General features: G+C 40.5%; 1 protein-coding gene across 3 annotated transcripts in view; it reads left to right on the top strand.

Moving 5' to 3' along the window:
• Nucleotides 1–478: 478 nt before the first annotated feature.
• Nucleotides 479–12,399, top strand: part of MAPK1 (mitogen-activated protein kinase 1) — a 46,516-nt gene continuing 34,595 nt past the window's right edge. For 2 of the 3 annotated variants that reach the window (XR_002825603.1, XM_004386198.2), the window contains exons 1-3: nt 1,853–2,035; nt 4,125–4,314; nt 11,951–12,067. Coding sequence is in view for 2 of the 3 variants with exons in the window: in XM_004386198.2 (XP_004386255.1) it covers nt 2,025–2,035; nt 4,125–4,314; nt 11,951–12,067 (318 nt within the window). In the remaining variant the exon portion in view is untranslated. Of the gene's footprint in view, nt 500–1,852; nt 2,036–4,124; nt 4,315–11,950; nt 12,068–12,399 lie in introns of those variants that run through there. The other variant, XM_023740543.1, reaches the window with a different exon arrangement.

Genomic DNA, 12,399 nt, shown 5'->3' with positions numbered 1-12,399 from the left:
AATTTGTAATGTTAAGTTTAAACCAGTATTTTGCAACTATTTTAATCTGTGTTCTGTCTTGATGAACTCACACATTTTCTATGATTTTAATTACCCCAAAAGCGTTTGTATTTCTAAAAATATTTATTAATAACTTGAAAATCAGTTGTTTAGATCTTCATGCAGCAGACCAAAGCAAAATACGATTTGAATGGTGATTAAGAAAATATACTTCATTTCAAAGTATTTTAAGGCACTTGTGTAAAATGTATTAATGCTCTTGTGGGAGAACTGAAGGTGAGTATGACAGAATCCCTCCCAGAGCACAGTCTTGTGGCAGAGTCAGACAGATGCCTCAATAATTCTAATAATACAGAGATTGTTAGATAACATTATATAAGCACAAACATTAGAATAAAGTTATTTTGCTCTTTTATATTTCTAGTATATACCCTGAAGAAATAAGAAGAGCTTACTCTCACCAGTCTCTTATTGCCTGTTATATTATTTCATTGCTTTGGTCAGTGGAACAGAGGTTGATATTTATTAATATGAAAAGCTGTTATAGAAAAGATTTTAATAGAATATTGATCATAAAAATAGTAGTAATATTTATGATTCAAATCCATCATAAAATTGAAAATGTAATTTTTGTTTCTGTTTCTGCTTGGTATTCTGTTAAGTCAGACCTAAAGGACAACTTGGGAAGAACTGGGGCTCTATGCTATGGTTTGGAGTCCCTCGGTGGCACAAATGGTTAAGTGCTGAACTGCAGCTGAAAGGTTGGCAGTTCGAACCCACTCAGAGGTACCTCAAAAGTAAGACCTGGTGATCTGTTTCTGAAAGGTCACAGCTTTGAAAATTCTGTAGAATGCAGTTGGAATTGAATTGATGACAGATTAACAAAAAGAACATACTATGCTCATGAAAGTATTTTTTGATGAATATTTTATAGGCTTTGTTAGGTTCTTGTTTTTGTTAGCTGCTGTCAAGTCAGCTTCCGACTCATTGTGACCCCGTGCGTGATGGGATCAGACTGTTGTGATCCACAGTTTTCATTGGCTGATTTTTCAGAAGTAGCTCTCCGAATCTTTCTTCTAGCTTTTCTTAGTTTGGCTACCCAAATACCTTGGTTAAGTTGCTTGAAAAAAAGAAATAGTCATGTCATACTACAAGTAAGAGAAACAAAGTTGATGCAAGCAATCAGGGTGTCCTCTTGGATCCATTTTTGTTAAGAGATGAAGAGGTAGTCAGTGGTCAATTTGAATGTTTCTTCTGAGTCAGAGGAATCTAATACAACAGTTGTTAGTTGCCTTTAAGTCTATCCAGACTCATGGCAACCCCATGTGTGCAGAGTGGAGCTGCTTCATAGGGTTTCCAAGGCTGTGACCTTTTCAGAGGTAGATCACCTGGCCTTTGTTCCAAGGTGTCTCTGGGTAGGTTAGAACCTCCAACCTTTTGGTTAATAGCCAAGCGCTTAACTATTTGCACCACCCAGGGACTCCTAATACAACAGTAGGAAGTTGTTTTGAAGGCTGAGATGATTACTCTCAACAGAAGGCGGTTGCTGTTTGAAGCAGGGCAAAAATTGTGTGTGGGGGGAGTGGGGGATAAGAAACCTGTTCCTAGGTTTATCACAGTGGGCATCCCCCCAGTTAGCTAGGCACTCATTTGCGTTTCAGTACATGCCAGTGTGCCGGCTGCACCCTGTTTCACTTGAGGCCTGTCTATGGATGATGTCCATGCTGCCTTCATGGATATGAAACAAATATTACACAGAATGTTAAAAATGTAATACTTTACCGATAGCATCTTCCTGCCAAGATGTTGGGAGGGCTGTTTTTAATGCCGTCTCTCTCTCTCTCTTTTTTAGCTCTGCTTATGATAATGTCAACAAAGTTCGAGTAGCTATCAAGAAAATCAGCCCCTTTGAGCACCAGACCTACTGTCAGAGAACTCTGAGGGAGATAAAAATCTTACTGCGCTTCAGGCATGAGAACATCATTGGCATCAATGATATTATTCGAGCACCAACCATCGAGCAGATGAAGGATGTGTATCCTTTCCAGGCAATTGACTCCCCTGCTTGGTCATCTTATTGAATAAATATAACTTGAAATTTTCTGAACTTATCAGAGTAAAGTAAGCATGTTAAGGGGAAATTGTAATTTGCTTGCCATTTACTATAATGCTTGCATCATTTAAAACATTTCTCTGATTCATTTTATTAGTTGTCCATAACTATTTTTATTATCTTTTGGGCAAATCCATTATATCCACTGTCAGTTTTGGTACAGATTTCCTCTAAGTGTAGTTATAGAAAATCTTGTTTAATACCATTTTCAGTCATGTTTGTTTTCCATTCAAGGTATGGTTTGTTACAATTGAGAAAAGGAAAGGGCAGTAGACTAAGAAAGAGGCTGCCCTGGATATCTACCCAGTCAAATCCAGACTGTCCTGATCTTAGACAATGTCGCTTCACCTCTTTAGGTCTGTTTCCTCATCTAAGGAGCCCTGGTGGTGCGGTGGTTAAGAGCTACGGCTGCTAACTAAAAGGTCAGCAGCTCGAATCCAGCTGCTCCTTGGAAACCCTATGGGCCGGTTCTACTCTGTCCTATAGAGTCGCTATGCGTCGGAATCGACTCAGCGACAACAGGTTTGTTTATTTTTCCTCATCTTTAAAATGAAGGAACTGGACGTTATTATCTTTAAGTCCCGCCAAGTCCTGAAATTATGTGATTAACTATGACCAGCATTTAGAAATCTGGACTAAGCAGGCCCAGGAAATGCTGCCTGGGGAGAGGCTACATTTGAAAGGTGGAGGCATTAAGTATACTGAAGAGAGTAAACTGCAGAAGAGAGAAGGTTGTCTTTTCAGGTTAGTACAGCATTTCTACCAGTTTGCTCAGTTTGCATTCTGCCCCTCCAGAGAGAGGCAGCTCACTGTCTCTAGGCAGCCTTTTCCATTTTCAAACAGCTGTTACTAAGTTGTGGTATTTTAAGTGAAATGCCTTCTGCCACTACCACCTAGTGGTCCTGCTTTACCTTTTGCCGTGAAAATCAAGTCTGTTTCAGGTGACAGTTTTTCAAGTTCTGTTTCCTTTGAATCTCATGATGCATCTCATCTTGCATGAATCTGTAGAAGACATAGAATAATATTTACACAGAAATGAATGAAAGAAAAAACACTGCTAGTGAAATAATATTATGGTGAAGTTAAAAATTAAAGGCCTTTATAATTTAATTTCTGTAAGAAAGAAGGTGGCCATAGCTAAAGTTCTAGGTGCTTAGTTACATAGGTAGGCAGGAAAGCAAGAGGAGCCAAACTAAAACTAGTACCATACTTCCCATCGTCTTGTTTTTTTTTTTGTTTTTTTTTTAGGGTCTTAGCATTAACTGAAGAGTAAGCAAATAGACTGAGATTTGGATTTAGTAGTGATGTATTTCTAGACCAGTATTTCCAAACATTTTATGGTTGGTTCTTGAGGGGATAGGTCAAGGGAGAGGCGAGAAGGAAGGAAAAGAACAGTGCCATTGTAAGTTGTTGCTAGACCAAGGAGTTGTTAGATGCCCTCAAGTCGATTCCAACTCATGGCAACCCCACATGTTACAGAGTAGAACTGCTCCATAGGGTTTTCTCAGTGTAATAATGGAAAGAGATCTACCGGCCTTTTATTCTGCGTTACCACTAGGTGAGTTCAAACCACCGACCTTTAGATTAGCAGTCAAGTGCAAACTGTTTGCGCCGCCTAGGGACCTGGGCCAAGGAGAGGATTATATGAAGCTTACTGGCCACCATCCTTACCCAGCCCTTTCCAACAGCTTTGGAGGTGGCTTGTTGATGGTGGACAACTTAGAGACCAAGAAGGTGAGATTGGCCGGTATTTGCATAATGACCTGTTTCAGATCTCAGTCTAGATCAATCAGTTCAGGGAGGTATAATGCCTTTTGTCTCACAGGACTTAAAAGAGAGTTAACTACTTCGGGTTCCTTCAGTGAAGGTATACTCAGTTTTCAGTTTCTCATTTTCTTCCCTGGTCCCATGATGTAATAACGGACCGATTAGGAAGAGGGTATGTTTTGTTTCCAGTGCTTTACTAAATATGACCAGCTATTTGATGTGTTACCTTAACCTGTCCAAACAGATATATAGTACAGGACCTCATGGAAACAGACCTTTACAAGCTCTTGAAGACGCAACACCTCAGCAACGACCATATCTGCTATTTTCTTTACCAGATCCTCAGAGGGTTAAAATATATCCATTCAGCTAATGTTCTGCACCGTGACCTCAAACCTTCCAACCTGCTGCTCAACACCACCTGTGATCTCAAGGTCAGCCAGATTATTTATTCTTCAGGTGATAACTATTGGAAAACTTGTTTACTGAGGCATATCTATATTTATCCAGGACTGTGTTTATTATTCATACTTAAAATTACACCAGAAATACATGAAAACATTTTTATGGTAAAAAGGTAAGTAAAAAATTCTAGTCCTCTTTGTTTCTTCTCCACTTTGTTACTCCTTCCTCTCCAGAGGTAAGCACTATAACAAATTGATGTATTTTCTTCTAAACTTTCTTCTTTGCACTTACACGTGTACTGTTATATGTGTAAATAGGGTTACGTACAATATACATAAGTTTAAAAATCATCTGTTTCATTGGTGATCTTCTTTAACACATTTTATCAAAAACCACTCAGAAAACAGAAGAAAACTTAACCTCACTGATGTTTATACATAATAAGACATTCCAAATAAACAAGAAAAGCCCAGATCCCTTACAATCCTCAGGGTTCTCCTGAAAATATGCAACGTTTATATATTTTAATAGACGGCAGAGCTACGCAAGGAGGGAGATCTAGGGATGTGTTAGATGTGAAGAAAGAATGTGGATTCAATCTGATAAAATGCACATGAATTCAAGAAGACGTAAGTAAACAGAAAGACAGCCCATGTTCATGGATTTGGAAGACTTAATATTGTTAAGATGACAGTTCTCTCCAAATTGATCTACAGATTCAGCGCAATTCTTATCAAAGCTCCAGCTGGCTTTTTTTTTGCTGAAATTGACAGTCTGATCTTAAAATTCATATCGAAATTCAGGGAACCCAGAATAGCCCAAAAAGTCTTGAAAAAGAAAAAAAAGTAGAGAACTCACATTGCGTGATTTCAAAACTTCCTAGAAAGCTACAGTAATCAAGGTAGTGTGGTGATGGCATAAAAATAGACATAGAGAGCAATGGAATAGAATTGAGAGTCCAGAAGTAAACTTACACATTTATAGTGAATTGATTTTTCAATAAGGGTTCTAGGCCAATTCAGTGGAGAAAGAATAGTCTTTTCAACCTATGGTCTGGGACAATTGGATATCCACATGCAAAAGAATCAGGGTGAACTTTTTACTCACACCATACACAAAAATTAACTCAAAATGGAATATAGCCCTAAATTAAGAGCTAAAAGTATAATACTCTTAGAAAATATAGAAGTAAACCTTTGCAATCTTGGGTTAGGCGAAGACTTCTTAGATATGACACCAAAAGCACAAGTAACACAAGAAAAAACATACTGGATTTTATCAAGATTAAAAACTTGTGCTGCAAGCTAAACCATCAAGAAAGTGAAAAGACAGCACAACCTACAGAATGGGAGAAAATACTTGCCAATCGTATCTGATAAGAGACTTGTATCTAGACTATAAAGAACTCTTACAACTCACTAAAGAAAGATAAATAGCCCAATTAAAAATTAGGCAAAGGATCTGAGTAGACATTTTTCTAAAGAAGATATACACATGAAAATATTCTTGACATCATTAGTCATCAGGGAACTGCAAATCAAAACCACAATGAGATACCACTTCACATCCACTAGGATGACTGTAATAAAGTCGGATAATAAGAAGTATTGGTGAAGATGTGGAGAAATTAGAGCCCTCCTACACTGCTGGTGGGAACGTTAAATGGTGCAGCCACTTTGGAAAACAGTGGGGCAGTTCCTTAAAATGCTAAATACAGAGTTAACATACAACCCAGTCATTCCACTTCTAGTTATATACCCAAGAGAAATGAAAACATGCAGCCACACAAAAACTTGCACATGAATTTTTATAGCAGTATTACTCATAATAGCCAGAAGGTGGAAACAAGTCCAAATGTCCATCAATGGATAAATGTGGTGTATCCATACAATGGAATATTATTCGAAGATAAAAAGGAATGATCTACTGACACATGCGACCTCATGGATGAATCTTACGAACCTTATGTTGAATAAAAAAATCCAGCCACGATTCCATTTATATGAAATGTCTGGAATAGGCAAATCTATAAAGACAGAAGGTAGATTAGTGATTGCCTAGTGCTGGCAGGGTTGGAGGAGGAGTGAGGAGGGACTGCTAATGTGTACAGGGTTTCTTTTTTGGGGTGATGAAGTACAACTCTGTGGATATAATATTAAAGTCCATTGAATTGTACACTTTAAATGGAGTGAATTGAATGGTACGTGAATTATATCTCATTAAAGCTGTTCAAAAGCATATGGATGTATAGCAGTAATTGTTTCTTGGATTTCAGTTCAACAGACATTCTTGTTAGAATCCCTGTAAGGTATACCAGGCAAGTGAGATGTGTGTCTGCCCCTGAAATCTGAAAACTGGTAGGTCAGAGATCTGATAGGACAACAGATGTTTGTTAATAAAATGTGCTGTAACTGAGATGCTGAAAAGAGTACTGTGTAAATGCAAAGGAAGGGAGGGGTTCGATCTGACTAGGCTTTACCCAAAACATGGAGTCCTAGGTTTGGTTGCAGCATTGGGTGAGTGATAGGGAGCCATTGATAATAAGTTGGAGAGTCTGGTTGGAAGAGGATTGTGGAGAGCCTTCTGGAACTATCTAAAAGAAGTTATTCTGTGGTGGGTTCTATCATCAGGTGGTCAGCCTACTGCACTCTCATTGGGTGTTTGAAATAGGATGGCTGACATCTTGTGTGGTGTTGTGGAGGATGCCTTCCTTCATCAGGTATGGGTGGTTTGGTTTCTCTCACCCCTTAGGAACTTTCTGATTCATGTACTTTCCACATGGGATGTAGCCTGACAAAATAAGGGTCCTTTTCCATGGATCTGTGCAGGTGAAAGCCAGGCTGAGTACAAAGGATTAAAGCTGCTTTTAGGGATGACCACACTGCTTCTTTGGCTTTTAATGGTTTTCTTGGAAAATGATGATGAATATTTCTTGTGTCTTAGTGTTTTTCTTTTTTCTTTTGGTTTCTTATCATCTCAGCCCTGTTATTGCAGATTGCTTTTGTTTGTTTTTATAGAGACATTCTCAATGAATATTTTAAGTATATAATGTTTCTGTGAAAAGTTGACCCTTATTTCTCCTTGAAACTGTTCATTCTTGAGAATTAAACAAACTGCTTTCTCTAGGACAATTTTATACACCAGAATTTACACCCACAATGATAATATGTGTTATTGGCCATCTATATAATCCAGGCATTGTTTTTAAAACCTAATTTAACACACACAGTCAGAAATACAACAGGATATGTTAAGTATTTTAGGTAGGTAGTTGCTGTGGAGTTGACTGCACTCTTGGCAACCTTATGTACAACAAAACAAAACATTGCTTGGTTCTACATCATCCTCAAGATTGCCGGCATGTTTGAGTCAATCATTGCAGCTATCGTGCCAGCCCATCTCACTGAGGGCCACGCTTGCCGTTGCTGGCCCTCTGCTTCACCAAACATGATGTCCTCTTCCAGCAGTTGATCCCTCTGATGACATGTCCAAAGCAAGTGAGCTGGACAGTGTTCTGTTGTGACCTGTAAGGTTTCCGTTGGCTGATTTTCAGAAGTAGATCACCAGGACTTTCTTTCTAGTCTGTCATAATCTGAAAGCTCGACTGATATCTGTCCACCATGGGTTAACTTGCTAGTGTTTGAATACTGGTGGCATAGCTCCCAGCATCACAGCAACACTCATGCCACCATAGTACGATGCCACCACAGTATGACAAACTGATAGACGGGTCGTGATTTAGATATTTAGAGTAGTACAGCTCACCCACATTAAGAAATGTGCGTATGCAGCGTACATCATTCGTGTGGCATATATTCAGGAAAGAGTCTCATTCCAAAGACAAGTACAATGTGTCGCCAAAGTCACTGATTTGTCATAGTGAGCATGTCCAAAAGGCAGGACAGGGTACATGGCAGTTCAGTGTGTATGAATGAGGGTTGAGAGAGTGCCAAAGGAAAGAAGAGTCTTTTCCATCCAAGTTTTGGTCACTATCTTGTGAAGACAGTGATGCCTGTTCCCTGGACCCCATGCCTAGAAAGTGACCTGCAGCCTTACTGAGCTCTTGTTATTTAGCTCCTTTTGAATTTTCAATCAGGCAATTATGTCATTTCTTTTTTTATTTCCTCTATTGGCTTCTGTGTTGCTAGAGTGTTTCCTACAAGCACAGAAGGGTCTGAAAGGACTGACATCAAGGGGCAGTAGTGTAGGTGCGATTTGCCTTTTGGCAGCACCAGCTTCCCTCTTACAGCCACATTGATGTCCTTCCTACTCAAGCTAGAGGTTAAAGCTTTTTCTCACATCTCAGGGATGCAACCCTTGGTGGACCAATGGCCAAACTGGGAGGGGCAGGAAGCTCCTTTCATTGGTACCTCCCATCAGGCCCCTGGATGTGGTTCCCGTCCACTCGTGGCTCTGAGGCCAGGTGCATGGTCTGCCCCCCACCAGTCCCTGCCTCTCTTGGAACCAAGTGTTTATAACTTTTGCCCTCAGACCCTGACCCACCATATCCCCTCCTGCCTCTTCCGCCACCATCTCCCATAAGACTCCTGGGCAACATTTTTACACTGAGCCTTCATTCTGTGTCCCTGAGTGGTGCAAACAGTTTGTACTCGACTACTAACCTAAAGAATGGCAGTTCAGACCACCCAGAGGCACTGTGAAAAGGCCTTGCAATCTGCTTCCATAAAGACTACAGCCAAGAAAACCCTATGGAGCAGTTCTCTATAACATGTGGGGTTGCCATAAGTCAGAATTGACTTGATGGTAACAGGTTTGGTTTTTGGTTTCATCAGGGGGATTTGGTCTATAACTGCCTGTGTGCCCTTGCTGTTTGCTAGACTTACTCCACAGAAATCCCAGTAGGAATTGCAGGATGTTGGAATCACAGTGCACGGGGTTCTGGTTGTGCCCACAAATTAGGACCCTGGAAGATACAAAATGAAACATGTCTTTGGGGCTTCCTCTGTTATATGAAAATTTGAGGGGTACATGGCCCAAAAAGTAGCTAGGAAGGTGTGCTGAAGTTTATAGCTCATTTTATGTTTCTTGTACCATATCCTAGTCGTTGATATTCCTCTGTGTGGAGTTATACTGAGTATTAATTGCTTTTTTAATTTTGTAGCCTTAGCAGTTTATTGATTAATGCCAACGAAAGTTGGTTAGTCTTTGATGTTGTGTTAAGTGGAGTTTACACAAAAACCACGTGAGCTTTCCATTGATGACCATGAATGAAGCTATGAAATCTTTTGGAGGTCTTTTATTTTTTAAATGCAGCCAATGTTTTTTGCAAACCTGTTGGTTCTATGCCATGTACTAAGTGTGAGGGATACAAACAATCAAACATGGACCCTTTACACCAATTCACTACTCTGAAAATTGGTAATTAAAAGGAAAGAAACATTTCTCTTGTCTTCCCAGTGGATCTGTACATCAGGGTAAACAAATAGCCCCAGCCGATAAATGATGGCTCTGCTTTTAAAAGAATACCAGCTAATAAATGCAGAAGGAATAATGAAAGTAGGAAAAGCCACCATTTTGCAACCCCCAATGAAATGATTGATTTCTACAGTTTTGTCCATGCATCCCTGCTCAGATCCCCTGTGCTGGGCCACTGTGCTGCCTCCCCATATGGACTCCCTCTTCACCACACCCCGCAGGAGACACCTTTTAATTCTACTCAGATGCAACATCCCCACCAGGCTGCTGCGGCTCTCCCCACCCCATTGGCCCCACCCAGTGGCTTTTGGACTGAATTGTTCCTGCAGGGAAGAGATGAGGAAGAGCAGCCGCACATTTGGTTTTAGTTTTAAAGAAATAGATGTTTTGCAGCATTCAGAGTGATAGAGTAAGTTATCTTTCCTAGTGAAGGAATGCTATTCTGGTTTTTAGTTTTTCCTTCTCCCTTAATATTTGCCACTTTGAAAATTATAATTTTATTAACATTACTAATAATGTAATTTTTTCAATCCTGGTAACTTTATTCCTTGATTGTTATTTTAAAAAAAGATTATCAATGATTCAGATATTGTGGGAAATGGTTATTCCAGAGTCTGTGCCAGTTAATCCTCCCCAATTGTTGTGCTTCTTCTAAACATTTTAAGTAAGGCATTTATTCACCAGATGTTGAATGCCCACTATGTACAGGACACTTAGGAATAAAAAGCAAGTCCGGGTGCCTTTTCTCGTACTTACATTCTAGCTGGGGAGACAGGCATTTGCACAGTTAACTTTCAGTGTGTGGTATGTACTCTAATGTGAGTCTAAGAAAGTCCTGTGGGAGTTTAGTGAGCAGTTAATTCTTGGGGGTGGTGTGGATTCCTGGGAAACTTCTCAGAAGAGGTAACCTTCAAGCTGAGTCTTGAGATGTGGTGCTTATGCGGAGGATCTGTAGGCTGAGAGAGTACAGTGGCTAGAGTTAGCCATCAGAGCTACAGAGAAGGACACGGGATTTTCTCAGCACTCATCTCTGTGAAAAGTGTGATCCAGGTGGAAAGTGGCCTTTGGCAAAGTAAGTGGAGAAGCAGATACGGTATTTGCTCCTTTTGAAGGTGCAGTATGTGTTTTGAAGTATCTCAGAAGATGGGGAAATTAGTTATGTGCAACTCTTCTTGACTGGATGGTGATGCTAATGTCCAAGACTGGGAAGGCTAAAGGAAGACATTTGTGATGTGAATGGACTCTTCCTGGATTACTGAGTTTGCGTGCCTATAGGACATCTACACAATCATTACTGTGTGGAAGGGCTCCAAGTCTCTCAGAGATTGTAAGTCTCTTATAGACTTATCCCTCCTCATCCCTGTTTTTGTGGCCTGAGTTCAGGTCCTTATTGTTTCTTAGCTGAATTAATGTGGTAAACCTTCAAACTATTGTCTTTTTTTTCCAGGCTACCTTCTACCCTGTCTATCTTTAACTTGTCTCTCTCTTTCTTGGGTTAGTTCCTGGGGGGCCAAGGAATTAAAATATCCTGCAGATGCATGGGACTAAATACATCATAGTTGTATCTTCTGTACTTTGGAGTCTGTAACAGCACCAAAGTATTGGGTGGCCAGATGGATGAAAGGCCAACAGGTACTTTTGTGGCAAGAGAAAATTAGAAGCTGGAGATATTTTTTTTTTAAGTGTGTCTTCAGAATATGAAGAAAAATTTTTTTGAAGCATTGGGAATGGATATGACTCTGTAGAAGGGAAGAGTCTTTGGAAATGCTTACAGTCATGGAGAACGTGGAAGAAGAGCAAGAAGTGAAAGGTGGGAAATAGAAGGGAGGTGTGCATTGAGGAGCTGATCAGGAGCAGTGGTGATCCAGGAGCACCAGCAGGAGGCCCTCCTGGGTGGTAGTTGGCAACCTTACCAGACCAGTTTTGACAGGTGCCCTCAGCGGGGTTGCTGTGAGTGAGCAGATTATGGAAGGTGGGAGTGCTTCTTAAAATGTGTCCTGTTAAAGACTCCCCCAGCCTGTAGGTTGTTATGGCTGCCCATCTGGTTGTTCTGAGGATGAAATAATGATGAATGAGTTTGCCGACTTCCCAGCAAAGAATCTGTCGCCTAGTAATGGTAGCAACTACTTCCTGTCATTATTATTGCTGTTGTCATTTTCCTTTTGATGATGTTTTGATATCAGATTGGTTAGACTCTCTAAGAATGTGTTCCATTTTTTTCTCTCTCAGATCTGCGACTTCGGCTTGGCCCGCGTTGCTGACCCGGACCATGACCACACAGGCTTCCTGACGGAGTATGTAGCCACACGCTGGTACAGGGCTCCAGAAATTATGTTGAATTCCAAGGTAAGGACCAAGTTTGTATGTAAACAAGGAACCAGAAGAATGTTAGGTGTGTGTTGCAATAAGCCTCTCTCCCTCCGGCCTCTATTCCCATTTGGATCTTGGCTTGGCCTGTCTGGCAGGCCCAGGTCTGCATGTGGTGTCTGGAAATCTCCTTGTTCATCAGTGAACTTCTAGGCCCTGGGTTTTAGCCTCTCCCCATCAGCTGAAGTAGTGCTGACGTTTATAGAGTCGGAGGGTGTACCTCTCTGTGTGCCAGCCCTCATCATTGTTACAGCAAGTGGTCTGTGCCCTACGCCTTGGTTAGCTCTCCTGAAGTCCTGTCTATGGCAGCT

Source organism: Trichechus manatus, unplaced genomic scaffold, assembly GCF_000243295.1.
Source record: "Trichechus manatus latirostris isolate Lorelei unplaced genomic scaffold, TriManLat1.0 scaffold00157, whole genome shotgun sequence".
Lineage (NCBI taxonomy): Eukaryota > Metazoa > Chordata > Mammalia > Sirenia > Trichechidae > Trichechus > Trichechus manatus.
The sequence above is the reverse complement of the archived record's forward strand: the minus strand, read 5'-3'. Positions and strand labels throughout refer to the sequence as shown.